General features: G+C 37.4%; 1 protein-coding gene across 1 annotated transcript; it reads right to left on the bottom strand.

The window, feature by feature from the left end:
- Positions 1-8,183: 8,183 nt before the first annotated feature.
- On the bottom strand, positions 8,184-16,065 carry Cchl (Cytochrome c heme lyase). The gene is made up of 5 exons (XM_089255629.1): positions 15,966-16,065; positions 13,773-14,003; positions 12,818-13,089; positions 10,716-10,799; positions 8,184-8,547 (listed from the first exon to the last, which is right to left on the bottom strand). Exons 2-5 carry the CDS (start codon positions 13,986-13,988, stop codon positions 8,319-8,321), a joined length of 801 nt encoding a protein of 266 aa, XP_089111755.1. The 5' UTR covers positions 13,989-14,003; positions 15,966-16,065; the 3' UTR covers positions 8,184-8,318.
- Positions 16,066-16,125: the final 60 nt, after the last annotated feature.

Here is a 16,125-nt window from a genome sequence, read left to right as displayed (position 1 = left end):
TAAATTTCCCATGAACCTTGTAAGCACCAACGTGGCGACTTTTTTCCGCGCCAACCAATCGCCGTTTTGCGGCGGTCAATTCAAGATGGCTGACAAAGGCCACATAAAATTACAAAAAAATATATAATTTATAACATGAATCAACCAAATATGCGAAAATCGATAGAAATATATCGGGAAATACGGAAAATTAGGATAAAATGAACACAAAATTCGAATCAACGACATACGGGGTTTATAAATGCGGTTGATACAGTTTATGGATGCCGCTGTCAGGGCTACCTATTTTAATGCGAAAAAAAGTCGCCACGTTAGCTCTGACTCCTCCCGTAATTTTCAACGAACAAAAACAGTGAATTCACCCCCACCCGGGGCACCCGATTTACCATGGCCGTAATACGATATTTTTTCTGGAGGGGAAACGTAATTTTACTGCCCCTTGACTGTGAAATTCGATAATTTTGCAAAGGAATTTATTTCCTTTTCTTAAATATACCATTCCATCAAAAATTCCATTCGAGGCATTGCCCCCCCCCCCCCGTGTTTTGGATTTGATCACGGTATGTAGCAACCCGCACCGCAAGTACGAACGAAAATTTACTATCGCCCGGGGCCGGTATCCATTTTTTTAACGGAAAAAGAGTAAACTCGGCACCCTTCCTCGTTCAACACCCGTGGAACCAGACCCCGCCCTCTCCTATTGCGGTCATAACAGCGACTCGAGACAAAAACGTTGTAATAACTTCCGAGGTCTAAAAAGGCTTTTTTTACACAACACCGAGAATGGAGCGCAATATGTCGATATTAAGTCAACAATCAGCATCGTGAAGATGCTCTAAATTAAGTTACGACCAGAGGCGGATAAAGGTCAGTTATTGACGGCCCCGGGCATAAAAAAAAATTAATATTACGCCCCTTAAATTAGGAAAAAAGTATAAAGTAGGGGCCAAAGGCGCGGTCGCTGTGCCCACCGTTAAATCCACCTCTATGTACGGCTCGCATGCACATTAACTGAGTTTTCATCAGCCTGATGACCAATTTTCATCTTATTTGGTTAAACTAAACGTTGAATCCGAAGGTTTTAACAACTGGCTGTTGCGAAGATATATTTTGGAAAGAGAAAATTCAACTGCCCCTGCGGGGAATCGAACCCACTAGACTACAGAGGCAACGAATCTCTCAATCTTTCCTTGGAGCTCGTGTACACTGAAAAGGACCGTACATGGACGGCCAGACCAGACTCAGGCCAAGCTCACAACTGCTGACGCTGCCACCAGATGGCGACTTATGGAAGGATGACGTCACTTTCCGCTACCACACGAAGGTTTTTAACAACTGGCTGTTGCGAAGATATATTTTGGAAAGAGAAAATTCGACCGGAAAGTGAAAGGACGTGGGTTCGATTCCCAGCAGGGGCAGTTGAATTTTCTCTTTCCAAAATATATCTTCGCAACAGCCAGTTGTTAAAAACCTTCGTATGGTAGCGGAGAGTGACGTCATCCTTCCATAAACGTTGAATTGCAGGATTCTGTGATCTTTTCATAAATAGTTCTCCTTTCGATCATATCTGGGGCTACGGTTTCTTGCTGAGATTTAAATCCAGTTAGAAAAATAGTACGAATTTTATTTCTAGATAGATCGCGTTTTTTAGTCGGATGATTTTTTTTTTATTGTAAGTAAATTCAAAATACTTGCGAGCTTCTTTAACGTTGGCCAGCTACAAGTGAAATTCAATTCTCCAAAGCGTACTAATAATACGCTTAATACGTATTAATAGTACGCATCTTTAATAGGCGCGCTTTGGTATTCTCCCGCTGCGCGTAAGTTAGTTTCTGCACGGGCTCTCTTTATAAACTCGCTCAATGTAAATGAGCCTTTAAATCGTCATTTCAAATATTAAAAAAAATTAATAAAAGTAACGATAGAACAAACGACAAATGTAACTTGCTCGATGCTCCAAGAAAGGAATTCGGCCCTTAGGACTAAAACTTTTTAAAACAAATAAAATAAAGGATCAATTTTAAAATAAGATGAAAATGAAAGAATGAGTGGGGAAATAAGAAAGAATGGTAGTAGAGGAGGGGAAAAAATTCTTTGTTGTAAATAAGCCTTTTACGCTATTTTTTTCCGACCGGCTTTTCCATAAAATGACGACTCTTTAACTACAAGTATAAGGAGCTTTCTTTCCAAGCGCCTTGAAATCAAGTTATGCTGACGTCACACGGTATGCTCCCGGGAAGATAAAGACGCCTTCATATATATATATAGGGGTTCCTTGTACGATCGTAGTTCAATGAAGGGAGGGAGAAAATTAGCGACCTTGAACCGGTAAAGTTCCTCCTTGAAGAAAAGAAAAACACTGACAGCGGAAAAGAGCGCGAGACTTAGGTTTTCTTGCTAAAAAAAGTGGAAAAAGTGACCTGGGCCCGAAAATAGGTAATAAAAGTGACCAGCTTCTAAAAAAGTGACTTTTAGGGAAAAAAGTGACCCGTGCCGAGCCCTGTTTACCCCAACATGTTTATCGTATTTCTTTTTAAACGTGTCAATTGTGTTACAATTTACTACCTCCGGGGGTAAGCTATTCCATTTATTAACAACCCTATTGGAGAAAAATTCCCTGCGACACCATAACCTTGCATTGTCCCTCACCAATCGATACTGGTGTCCCCTTGTAAAAGCAGTCGATTGGCGGTGTACTAAAAGTTCATGGTCCATCCTATCCATCCCATTGAAAATTTTGAACACTTCGATCATATCTCCTCGACACCTGCGTTCATCCAATGTAAACATATTCAAAAAATGAAGTCTTTCTTCATAACTCAAGCCCTGTGTGCCAATAAGGACACGCGTAGCTCTTCTCTGCACCCCTTCAACCAAGTCTATGTCCCTCTGTAGGTATGGTCTCCAAAACCTTACAGCATACTCCAGTCCAGGACGAACTAAGCCTCGAAAAAGAGGAAGAATGACTTTAGGAGAACGCGAAGAGACCTTTTTGAAAATGAGACCAAGCATTCTATTCGATTTTTTGACAACCGCTGAACAATGTTCAGAAAACTTAAGTCGCTCGTCAATGAGAATTCCCAAATCGGTGACTCTAGTTGCATCCGGGATAGTGACACCATTCAACTCGTAAGAGAACCGTTGGTTGTTCGAACCAAAATGAGCGACCATGCACTTATCTACGCTAAACGTCATGCTCCATTCATTTGCCCATGCTGCAATCTTGTTTAAGTTGGTCTGGAGCAACTCCCTATCGCTTTCATTCCCGATTACCCCCATTAGCTTCACATCATCTGCGAATTTGCTAGTAATTCCATCGATACCCTGATCGAGTTTATCGATAAAAAGTGAAAAAAGTATGGGGCCAAGGACACTTCCCTGAGGAACTCCACTTGTGACGTCTGTCCAACCAGAGAATTCCCCGTTCACCATAACTCGTTGCGACCTATCTCTTAACCACGATTCTATCCAATTCAGCAAGTTGCCCCCTATTCCAATCTCGTGTAAACGCTTCAAGAGTTTGCCATGTTGGACCCGATCGAATGCCTTCTGGAAATCAAGGTAAACAACGTCGACATTTTTGCTCTTACCCAAAGCCTTAGTCACGTAATCATAGAAGCAAAGGAGGTTAGTTACACATGACTTCCCCTTCCTGAACCCATGCTGATTATCCGACAATACATTATTCTCGTCTATCCACTTCACAAACTGCCTTTTGATGATAATTTCCAAAATTTTCGAGAGGGAGCTCGTCAAACTCACTGGACGATAATTAGACACCACTTCTCTACTACCCTTCTTAAATATCGGAACAACGTTAGCCAGTTTCCAATCTCTCGGGACGATACCCTCAGCAACACTACTCCTGTATATCTGTGCGACTGGCCCCAACAATTCATTAGCACCTTCCCTGAGAACCCTGGGATAGATATCATCTGGTCCTGGTGCTTTGCTTGCACATACATTTCTTAGAAGATTTAGGACCTCCACGTCTTCCACTTGAATATCGTTGAGCGTTTTATTACCCCATGCAACACCCGTATATCGAATATCATTATCTCCATTAAAAACCGACGCGAAAAAGTCATTGAAAGCACTACACATGCCTACATTGCTCTCTACTTTTGAGCCTCCTATCGAGAGGGGGCCAACTGTCCCCTTACATCCATTATTGACGTATCGAAAAAATGATTTTGGGTCAGAGCCAATGTTATCTGCCAACCTAGATTCAACTTGCTTTTTACTATCCCTTATCGCTTTCTTCAACCGTCTTCTTTTATCAGTAAACAATGATAGGTCACCTCGTCCACTTTTATACTCTCTGAATGCTCTTTTCTTTTCAAGATAAAGGTTCCGCACGCTATCCGTGAACCATAGAGGGTGTGATGTACAAACACGCTTTTTTCGAACAAAGGGTATGACGTCGTGCAAAACAGAGGACAGCTTCGTACTAAATTCTTCCCATTGACTTACCACCCCTACTGATTCCAACCGGTCTTTGAAAACTTCCGCTAACCTTCTTCGCAAAGCATCAAAGTTAGTTCTCCGAAAACAAGGAACCAATCTTTTGTTATCAACCTTACCCGAGGAAAAGTTACAGTGAAATCTGACGATACGATGATCACTGGAAGAAAACTCTTCCCCCACCGAAACATGTTCAACTAGATCCTCAGAACTAGTAAGAACTAAATCCAAAATAGCAGTACCCCTAGTGGCTTCTGATACATGCTGATACAAAAAATTTTCGAGCACCAACTTAAGAAAGTCTCTTTCATACTGATTTCCAGATGAAAGGTTCTCCCAATCAATACCCGGGTAATTGAAATCCCCTAGTATGAGAACCCTCTTTCGCTTACACATGTAGGAAATTTCATCGTGCATTTTGGCGATGTAGTTTTGATCCCTATTCGGTGGATTGTAACAAACCCCAACAATAAGCTTATGACGTCTTTTGTTCTCAAGTTCAACCCATATGGTTTCAATATCACTTCTCTGTACGTTACACTCTCTAGCCTTCAAACATGATTTCACGTATATCAACACTCCACCCCCTTTCCTATCAGATCTATTTCTCAAAAAAGTATCGTATCCGGAGATGTGTAAGAAAGATTCATCCCCATCGTTTGCCCAAGATTCTGTAATGGCTATAAGATCCAAGTCCTCCACAACTATCATAGTTTCTAAAAAATCTTTCTTGTTACCCAAGCTCCTGGCATTTATTAACACACATTTTAATTTGCCCGGTGGTTTGTTGTCAATCGAGAAGCCATCCAAGTCAGAGGTGGGTAATTCCCCGTCAGTACTGTTGTGATTATCATTAACTAACAACTACTGCAAGATGGCAGTAGCAGTAGTAGAATAGAAAAGAGGAAAACATACTTTTCACCTGTCGTCTGCATCCACCAAAGCTATTTGTTTTATACGTCTCCTTATGTACCAGAAAAATAACTGAACCGTGTATCAGAATATCCAGTTCAGTTCTTGGGCTTCTACGAAAAGGAACTTGACTGAATGAAGTATTCTGCTTTTCTTAAAAATTAAGCTTCACCTGATAAATAGTTACTATTTTCAAGATAAGATGGCAGCAGCAGTAGTAAAATAAAAAAGGGAAACTTTTCGCCTGCCGTTTGTTTCTACCAGAGCTATTTGTTTTGGGCACCTCTTTACGTACGAAAAAATAGGGGACCGTAAATTCGAACATCTAAATAGACACTTCAAGGGGGCCATAACAGGTGGTTTGGAGGCCTGAGAAGAAAATGTGCGAAGAAATAAAGCTTTTATATATAATTAGAGTGACTATACATTACAGAATCGGCGACGAACAAGGCCGTCTTAGGGAATGGACCCACCCGGGCCTCACCGCCTACATTTTACAGCAGGTTCGCTAAGATGGGGTTTTCCGCAGGCCCCCGGCTACATTTTTCACAGACCCACTCAACTATATTAATATAGTGTGAAAAACAAAAAAAATTATAAAAACCTTATCAGGCCCGGCGGTGCAGCTCTGTCAATCCCACTCTTGTGAGGGGTCATGCCCGGGGGTCTTATGTTCATAAGTGACCCCCCACCTTATGATATTTTGCATAGTACAGTAAATTTTGTAAATAAGTAGGATATATGTAGGCTGTTTATTTCCAGCTATAAGTATTGAGACTACCACACTTTGCATGAGGGGGGCTCATGATGTTGACACGGCCCTGAATAGAACTTGGACTGGCGGGGAGCTCAATAAATTCTAGACCAGTGGTCTGGAGGCCAATCTTTGCAAAATTTTCATTGAGTATAAATTCCCTGAAAAAAAATCAGTTCAATACGTATAAAGGATATCTTGCTTCTAGATGAGGGTCGAAGACTCTGGGTAAGACGGGAGCCATGAGAAAAAAAAATATGGTTCAAAGGGGGGCCACGGGCAAAAAAAGGTTAAGAAACACTGCTGTAATCTGCATGCGTAAATTTTTATTTCTCCTTAATGAAATCTTATGAGATTCGAGGAAAGTATTTGATTTTCAGAGAAAATGTTACTTCTACTAAATGTCACATCCATGCACCTTAGGGGCCGTTCAAGTATTACGTAAGCAAATTTTTAGCCATTTTTTACCCCCTCCCCCCATTGTCAGCAAAATTTCGTCATCAGCTCTGCCCCTCTGAATCCTCATATTTTCATAAAGGGTGGTTGATGACGTAAGCATTATCCAAACCCCCCCCCCCCCGTCATCAAAAGTCCCCAAATCGGAATCCCCCTCCCATCGATGATGACGTAATACTTGAACTGTCCCTTATAAAATACTTGTTCTTTATTTTGACTTTTACTCCACGGATTATGCACAGGAAGTTGTCGCATAACTGCCAAGTCTTTCCGGGAGTCTCCCGAATTTCTACTCCATCTCCCGGACTCCCGAAAAATTCTTATATCTCCCAAATTTCGACCGTGATGGTAAAAAAATCCCTAATTTTAGGAAAAAATTATTCCCAAAGAATTTACTTGGAAGAGAAAGACATGCTTTCAGTTTTAATCCTCCGAAATGACGTCACAAGTGTAGTGTAAATTTTCACCACTACGTAAAATCAAAAAAGTACAGTTGAATCCCATTATAACGAACGCCAAGAGACCGGAGGAATCACTTCGTTAAAACGAAATTTCGTTATAAAGGAACTCTAGGTTACCTAGCATTGTCCCTGTGTAAAATTATTTGGGGGATTAGAAAAGTGTTCGTTAAAACGGGATTCGATTGTATTTCATTTTCAGGGGGAAAGAGAAAATTCGCTAAACAGTCAGCGTCAATTGGGCCTTGTAACATCCGAAATTGGCGAGATGACTTGTATTTGCTTTCACCATATTTCCAGTTGCGTCTGTATGGCCCATTTAGAGCCGCGGCAATTGTTTTGTTGGCTTGATTTGATTGTAAAGTAGTAATGACAGGTGATTTAATTTACTGGTTGGCAATGATTGGCGACTTGGTGCGATGTCTTTGCACGATGTCACGCTTTTGCAAAAGGAGAAAATTCCTACATTGTTTTCTAAAAAATTTTAGAATTGTATTGATTTTCATACACAGAATTTGGATCTGCGTAAAAACCTCCAGAATTTTAATTCCCCAAAGTTGGAAGCTATGTTACAGTATGCTTGCAGGATTTTCGCAGGGAATTTTTGTGCGGAAATTACAGGACTTTGTTAGCTTTTTAGAAAATTGCTTTTTCAAGGTTGGCAGTCTGGAAACAGTTAAGCTAGTTAACCCAAAAATTCATAGAGCACTTGATGTTCATTATCTCTAATATGTTTGAAAACCAGAACAATAACGACTGGAAAATTTTTTGTACCTACAACCTTTGTTTGTACCTACAAACTGGAGTTAAATTATTCCACAATCAATCACAAAATGTCTACTAGAAGTATCATCCTAATAGCATTGATTCATGTGTACAAAATTGGTTGATTTGCGAGAGATGTGCTTATAACAAATGATATTTTACTTTAACTATACATTTATCTAGATATCTGTGACACTATTGTTGAAAAAAAAAAGTATTTTTGCGAGTGAAATAATGTGTGTAATGAATATAACAGTTGAGTAATGAAGAATTTTTGTTATTACCAATCAAACATGTTCTGAACCACTATTCTGAGTGATTGCCCATGTTAGTGATAGGCATGTTAGTGAAACCAAAAAGAAAATTCAGGAACAAAACCATCAAGCTTATGATTCATTGCACATACATTTTGTATGTTCAAACTAATACAACATGTAATCACAGTATGACTGACTCTAGTATTTATCATCACATGCAGAGCAAATATCTAGATTTTTGTTTTTAAAATTTCATGAAACCAGTTTCGATTCTGTTTCTTTGGTCGTCCACCTCCACCAAGCAACTTTCATTCTGTCCCACACGGCACTAAAAGAATCAAAAGCTGGTCGCACATCTAGTATTGCAAACTTCCCATTTGAAACATTCACTTCTCCTCCATCATAATAATCAATAATGTATCTAACTTCTTTTCCACATCGATCAACGATCCAGTCATGACGATCAAATGGCAGCTCATACCTGAAAGAAAAACTAATTATATTTTCATAATTCATCTAAATTTTAATGCAACATTTCTGTTTTTATATTCTAGCATGTGTGATATAAACTAGAAAATATTAAATTGGATTGGTGTTTAGTAGCACAGTGTGTGTGCGTGAATAGATCCCAGTATTTTACTGAGAGCAAGTGTAACTATCTTGAGAAACATAATGATGTTCATAGCATTTTAAATATACAATGATATGTAGAGTTCTAGGAGTCTCTGCTAACAAGTGCTAACCTCATCCTCATATGTAATTATTTGAGTGGTTCTAACATAATAAAACTGATGAGACTTATTTCACACAGCATCTGAGATGTGAAGTGGGTTTGTTTAGTCCTTCAATATTCAATGTATTATACAGTAGAACCTTGATTACCCAGCCTAACGGTGGGGGAATAAGATTGCAGATATCAAAAACCATGGTTCACCAGTATTAAAAAATTAGTTGCAGAACAAAAAAAAACACAAAATAATTCTAATAAAATCTACAGTATATTAATGCATTTTGCTTGTTTAATTAAAATGAATTCAGTGTATATCCTCATGGTATTCATGCAGAACACTCATAAAAGAATAGCAGAAATATATTTATATGATTGTGTTTGATAGGCAGGGCTAGACAAATCACAATATATATATATATATCTCTAGGCATCAAAAAATTTTTTTATCCAAAGAAAAAGGTCCAAAATAGTGCTTCTTTTGACATTTTCAGGGCACAGTGACCCTCTTTCATGTTAGCAGATATGCTGCTCTCAACCTGTAATTTCGTAATTACACAAAGAAAATTTTAGGCGCCAATACCGATTTTTTAGTCGCCTGGGATGTGTCCAGTCCTGCTGATAGGTCAGACCTGGGTCCTCTGCACTGACAAGTGGAGAATTGCTTAGATCCTCGAAATTTTATCCCCGAATGCAAAAACTGTACACATTCAGTAAAAAATTTTAATGAAAGCTACACATTTCACGGAGCGTTCTAAATGTCTGTTCTTTTTACTGTCTCTCAAGTCAAAGATAAAGATCCTGGCTGAAAGTTAAGCAACAATCATTGTTCTCTGTTTGTGTTTTTTGCTTCCAGCCCTTTTTTAAACCAAACAATCATGCTTTAAATAACTGTTTCTTCTCAGTACCAAATAATAATATCCTTCTCAGAGTTGCCAACTGCTACGGATTGCTTGTAGTTTCTATGGATGACCGCAATGAACTACGGAAATTGGTTTTAAAACAATGTCAGAGTTTCTTTTGTGCTGTTTTACTTATTATTTTTTTATAAAATTGCATTGATTTTTTACTGTAATGATGAATTAGTATACACATGTGAGAGAGTTTGAGAGAAGACAAACTCAGTGTCAATCTCTAAAGCCGCGTCTAAACCTGCAGCTCTACTTGATGACCAAAAGCACAAAATCCTGTTTTCCATTAAAATCGCCCCCATTCAGTGGGCTAAAAACTGATTTTTTTAATGGTTCAGCGTGGAGGGTCTGGACCTGGCTTAATTTGTGTAGTGCATGATCAAGCTCGTAAAGCTGATCATTCACCAACACTGATGAGCTTTAAGCCATTGTTGGCATGTCTGCCTTCTTGATGTTGTTATCCACAACCTTAAGTTATCTGAGCAATAATTTTCTTCTCAGCTCTTTCTTAACCTTCTGTGAAGTTTTGAAATTTTTGTGCAAAGGCAAATCTGCTTCCCAGATAATTAAACTGCCACTGTATTTTTCCTGTAAGCAAAATTGTTTATCACTCTATTATTTTATAAAAGTATGAATATTGTGAGATGTTACAAGAAATGAAGGAAAATATATTTTGTTTCAAGACACATTGAAAAAAAATTGAGAATGAATCAAACATGCAGTGTATTCCCTGGCATGCCAAGAGTACCCCCCATTTTTCATGCTAGAAAAATAGTCACAGATTCCGGATAATTCCTAGATATCTTGACTCTGAAAACCAAATAAATTGATTTATTTGGACCTTCGCCTTCTCTGCATTTTAGGATCTATCCATGTCAGGCAATGTGGGGGATTATAGTAATTTGAGATTCATATATATATATAAAAAAGTGTATAATTCTCATAGATGCATGAGAAATTGACAGATTATTTAGTTTAAAAAAAGAACATCTTGTAATTTATAAGTCTTACCCAAGCCAACTTCGAAACCTTGCTCTTGGAGAATATTCTTGAGCTTTACCGCCAAACCTTTTCAGCTTTGGATCACCACACTCACTATAATTATTTAAAAAAACATTAGCATGGGTTGAAAGCACCTAGCAATGAAAGGAAAAATACAGTTTTGGACCCCTATATAACAAACGAATTCCTCGATTTAACAAACTTTTTTTTCTAAAATTCTGACGAAAATAAAGGTCAAACTCCTATTTAATGAATAAAAAAAAACCCCTCAATATAATGAATTTTTTCGAACTATCTTTAATTTTTTTTTCTTACTACTTGTCTTTCAAAACCACAATCCAAAGATTTGACTTCACAGAATTTGACCATTTCTTCTTTAGAGGCAAATGAAAAAAAAAAAGTAGATTAGGAATGCATTCGTTTTTGAATAAAGGAAGTAATAAAGCCATTTAGAGAGTGTGTGGGAAGGTTTTAATGGCCAATTGGTGTGCAGCGATACCATAAAACATTGTTCTGTTTGTGTTCAATTTCAGTGAAGAAATAAAGTTACTAAAGTTTGTGATCTGTCTCCACAAGCAAAAAATGGAGGGTCATCTGGACAGAAAATGTTTTTTGTTCAGAAAAAAATGACAATTTCAACAGAATTTGATCAAAAACACATATCAGACAACAAAATACATTCTGATTGTAGTCTTGAGTTTTTTTGTTTGTTTTATTTCAATTGTGGTCAGAAATATTTTTTACAGCAACCCCCAAAGTCAGTAATGTTTAAAATTTGCCATTTCAAGTATGTTTACGCTCCTGATCAATTTGACCCTGATTTATCGATTTGTGATTTGTTAAAGCTGTGTTCGACTGTATGCATGTGTGTGCCTTACAGGTATATTATTCATGTACAATATTCCCTTCTCAGATGAACATCAAGTTTCCATAAGGCAACATAGTTGTATTGATACATGAAAAATTGGAGTTTTATAACTGAAACTTTAAAAAAACAACTTTGGCAAGATTAGGCAGACGAAAGCTTTGGATTCTGAGACTTTGAGCTTAGGCATAGAGAGCAAATACAAGGCCACAACAGGCAAAATGTCTAATGAGGTGGCTGAGAAAAAGATGCCCATAACAACTATAGGCCTAGATGTCATGTTACTAAAATACAGCAACCCAATTAAAAATTAAATCGCAAAAATTACAAACAATATATATACATGATAAAATATTATACAATGCCCATAAAATGTATGGTTGTCTTATTCTAAGTATGGAAAGCTTCTCAATTTACCCCAACATGTTTATTACTAAATTTCTGAACAAAATTACTTGCCTCATACGAGTATATACCATGGCTTGAAAAATCCTAAGTGCTATGGCTAGAAGAAAATCTGTATTGGCATCTGAAATTTTCTATACATAATTGCTAAAATTGGAGTCTAATGATGACAAAAAATTTGCATTACAGAACATCTTTTAACATGGAAAAAAAAATTAATTAGTCTGAAACATTTAGTACCATTTTTCTTGAACAAAAACTTTACTTGGCTCTTAAAAAGTTTGGCTGCTGCTTAAGTTCTTTTGATTTGCCAAGCCCTGGTATACATAGAATATTGTTAAATTTTTGACTCATTTCAGTAAAAGAATCAGCCTATAATATACCCGGTTCACTGCCTTTGATGTTTTATTTTGTGATGGTCTCAGTATCGTATATTGTCCATTTTAACATGATATTTGGGGTGGCTTAAGACGAAATTCCTACTAGTGGCCTTTGGCATGTAGGCCAACAATAAAAAGACCAAGAGACATGGCTACGTCCACAACTAGATGAAATGCATAAAAAAAATTACAGCTTTATCCATGAATCATTCTATCCAATGCATTAATAATTTGAATTTTGGAAATAAAAACAGTTTTTCAAATTTTATGCGATAGTTATTTTTCTTTACCTTTGATTGGCACCCCTCCTATTGTGGCATTGCATGCAGCAGTACAGGTCGCACAGACCTAGAACCACCCCTATGATATTGTAGTTATACACATGATATAACTTTCACACATAACTATTATACCTACTACATTTATATCACGACTTACAGTTATACAGAAAGAGAACTTACTGTGCATGCAACGCTTCCCACTTCAATACCTCCTGCCATGCTACCTCGTTGTTAATGTTGTGAATTCTAATGATGTGCGCCATGTCATTTGGGTGGATGTCGGACTCTTTCCACCTCCAACCTTTCCTTATCATGGCATTCCAAAACATTTGTTGGGATGGATAGACCCACACGTCAGAATCTGAACCAGCTTTAGGGATGGTGGACTTCTGTCTATCTTTCGGCAATGGAAAGGGCTGACCGGGAGCTGGATCTTGACACATTGGAGGCATCTAAGATATTTAAAAAACAATGACTATATTAATTTGTCAAATACTTTAACTGCTTTCCTTACAAGCATGTGGTAAATTATGTCGATCTAGTTGAAAGTAATGTATTTACACTTTTTTGTTTGGTTGTCATATAATGCAGTGGTTGAGCAAAAACCCTTTTTTTTTTCTTTTTATTAATGAAACTTGTGAGATAAGACTTATTACACACAGAGAAGCTCTGGCAACAACACTACAGCTGTGCATCTGAGCATTGAATCAGTATAACTCCTTGTGACTTAGGAGGCTAAAATTAGGTGCCTATTTGTGCCAAAATAGGATGTTTCTTTCAAAAAAATTTCAGTTAAAATTGATTTAGCGAAACTAGAGCTCATAAAAACATTTATGTCTTAATGGAAATAGTATAAGGAAAGGAGACTAGCACGAAATGTGAAAAGAAGTCACAGAAATGAGTAATATTCCTTTCTCATGAAAGTCACCAAAAACGGATTGCATTGCGCGACACTACCAAACTGCTCATTTATAACAGTTTATCACTTTTGGTACAGTATGTCTCCATGTTTTTGTATATACTTTGTATAAATATTGCTGAGTTTTTATTGAATATCTCATCAATTTTCTCGCCGCATAGACTATTAGAATATACCAAGTATGGAAACATTAAGGATAATACTAGGGTGTTATACCATGTTATCCGGATTGATCTCTTCATTTGATAATGTTGCTCCGGTAACTGGGCATTCAGATTTGGTCATCTTTTGTGGTCCATCATGTTTATATGGACATGACCCCTCTTTTTTTTCTTCTGCATGTTTCATAGGACAACCTGATTCACCTCCATCTGGCAAAGACTGTCTGATTTCAACGACCGCTGCACTGAGTTTAGAAGATTCAATACCCATCTTGATCTTAGAAAGCTTGAAAATAAATTTAAACAACCATCAATAATAAAGAAATGTGTGAATTAGTACACATTAAAATAGTGTTAACATTGGCATACGCAAAAGGGGAGGTTTTGGGGTTTTAACCCCTCCCCAAAGCTGAAATTATAGTATTTATTTTGCAGGAAAAACTGAAACCCCTCTTTCAGAAGGGAAAAAAATAGAAACCCACCTCCTTCTGAAAAAATTCTGCATACGCATATGGTATTAAAACATTAAGAACTGCTATAGTATAATCCCTTGGCGACTTTTTTGACGATTTCTTTCCTGCATGTTGGAGCTTTTCATCCTGATCAACCATTTTATTTTTTCTGTCACATATTTTCTTCAGATTCCAGGTTGCAATTTCTTAATGTTGGTTACCATCTGAGAGTGAAGTCACCACCAGAGTTCGCTAATATGCTTTTCCACAGTGTGCAGCATACGAAAATCCGTCTGCATTTTGGAGTTCTTTTTTTTTTTTGTTTATATGTTGTAGGTAAGCCTATTGTATAGCCCCATATACCATTTTCCCAGAATGTTACGTTCAGTTTTTCTTATTGGAGTTTGAATTTGTTTTGTCTGAGGTTGCATGTTTATACCTCCATTTTCATTCATTTTTTTTTTTTTACCAACTGTTAGTCTCTGGGTTTAATAAAAGCACAATTGCAGGATGAAAACTGTTTTTGACCAAACAAAGCAATTTTTTCTCCTGACACTTGCATTATTTAAAAAAGAAAAGAAAGAGTACTGGTTTTCATTATTTGCAATCCTTCATCTTGTCTAGGATGCTATATTTGCAATCTGGATCCTTCACTTAGTGTTGTTTTGTTGTTCATTCTTTTAATCATTTTGTTTTAACAGCCCATTTTTATTACCCATTTTTGGCAATTTTTTTTTTCTATTGAAAGAAAGATGTCACAGAACTCCATATCCCTCCTAGCAACTTCTTGTCATGCTTTTGAACGTTTTTCTCGACAAAGAAAAGAAATCTCCAAAAAGAATTATTCTATAGCTGTTACCAACAGTAAAATGCAGTTTTAGCAGTGTTCCGCAGTTTTAGCAGTGTTCCCCAGTTATAGTACAATCCCTTTGTTTCTTTGAAGAGTTTTTTTTTTGCCATTTTTCTTTTCAGCCCATTGCCCCTTTCTTCCTGGTTGATGATTGTCATTTTCTTTCATCGTTTTCCCAGTGTGTTACTTCTAATATTTCATTTGGAAGTTGACCTCAGGGTTACGCATGGATTCTCTCAGGTTGTACATATTTCATATTTCCATTTTAATTAAGTTTTTGCATACTAGCAGTTATAATTTCAATCTCACGATTGTGTTTTTATTGAACCCAGATACTGTTTTGCCCTGACCATTGTATTATTTGAAGGAGAATCCTGGTTTTTATTATTTTTAATCCTGTGTCTGCATCATTTTTTGGTTTTAACAGTCAGTGTCATCGGTTTTTGACGTTGCGTCAGCAATTTTTTTTTCTTTCACAAGACATCCAAAAGCACAACTTGGTTTCACTCTTGGCAACTTCTTGTCACACTTTCAGATGTTTTTCTCGTCAAAGAGAAAAAAAAATCGTCAAAAAAGGGTTGTACTTTAACTATTCCTTAAATGTGCAATTCGTGTAATGGTAGTAAATGAAAATTATCCAAAGTGCTCACGGCATGGCCCCCACATCCTGAAGCAGGGCCCCTAGGCTGGGATCTTTTACGGGGCCCCCTTTATGATGAATTTACAGCGTGAAAAAACAAAAAAATTATTAAAATCCTCCGGGCCCCAGGGCTGGAGCCTTGTCAGCCCACCCCTTGCGGAGGCCATGGCTCACGGATTCCCCAGTGGGGTCCAAGGACCACACGTTGAAAGACACTCATCATTGTTATGCTTTTCAAGATTTTCTTGCTACTATAACAGGTCATTTAAACTGTTTACAAACATGAATTTGTTAAAAAGCACTCACCTCGTAACGATTAAAAATTTGTGCAGTAGCATGCACTCAAACCGAGGAAAAATGTAAATAATGACACTGTAGACGGCCGTGACTTATTAAAATATTTTTTTTCTTGATACGGCTTTGACTGGGATTGTCCGTTAGCTGTGTGTAGATTGTTTTTCTATTT

This window comes from Pholcus phalangioides, unplaced genomic scaffold (genome assembly GCF_987345545.1).
Source record: "Pholcus phalangioides strain wild (caught in Gottingen) unplaced genomic scaffold, Ppha-v1.0 ptg000043l_1, whole genome shotgun sequence".
Lineage (NCBI taxonomy): Eukaryota > Metazoa > Arthropoda > Arachnida > Araneae > Pholcidae > Pholcus > Pholcus phalangioides.
Note: the sequence above shows the minus strand (reverse complement) of the source record. Positions and strands in the feature narration are given on the sequence as shown.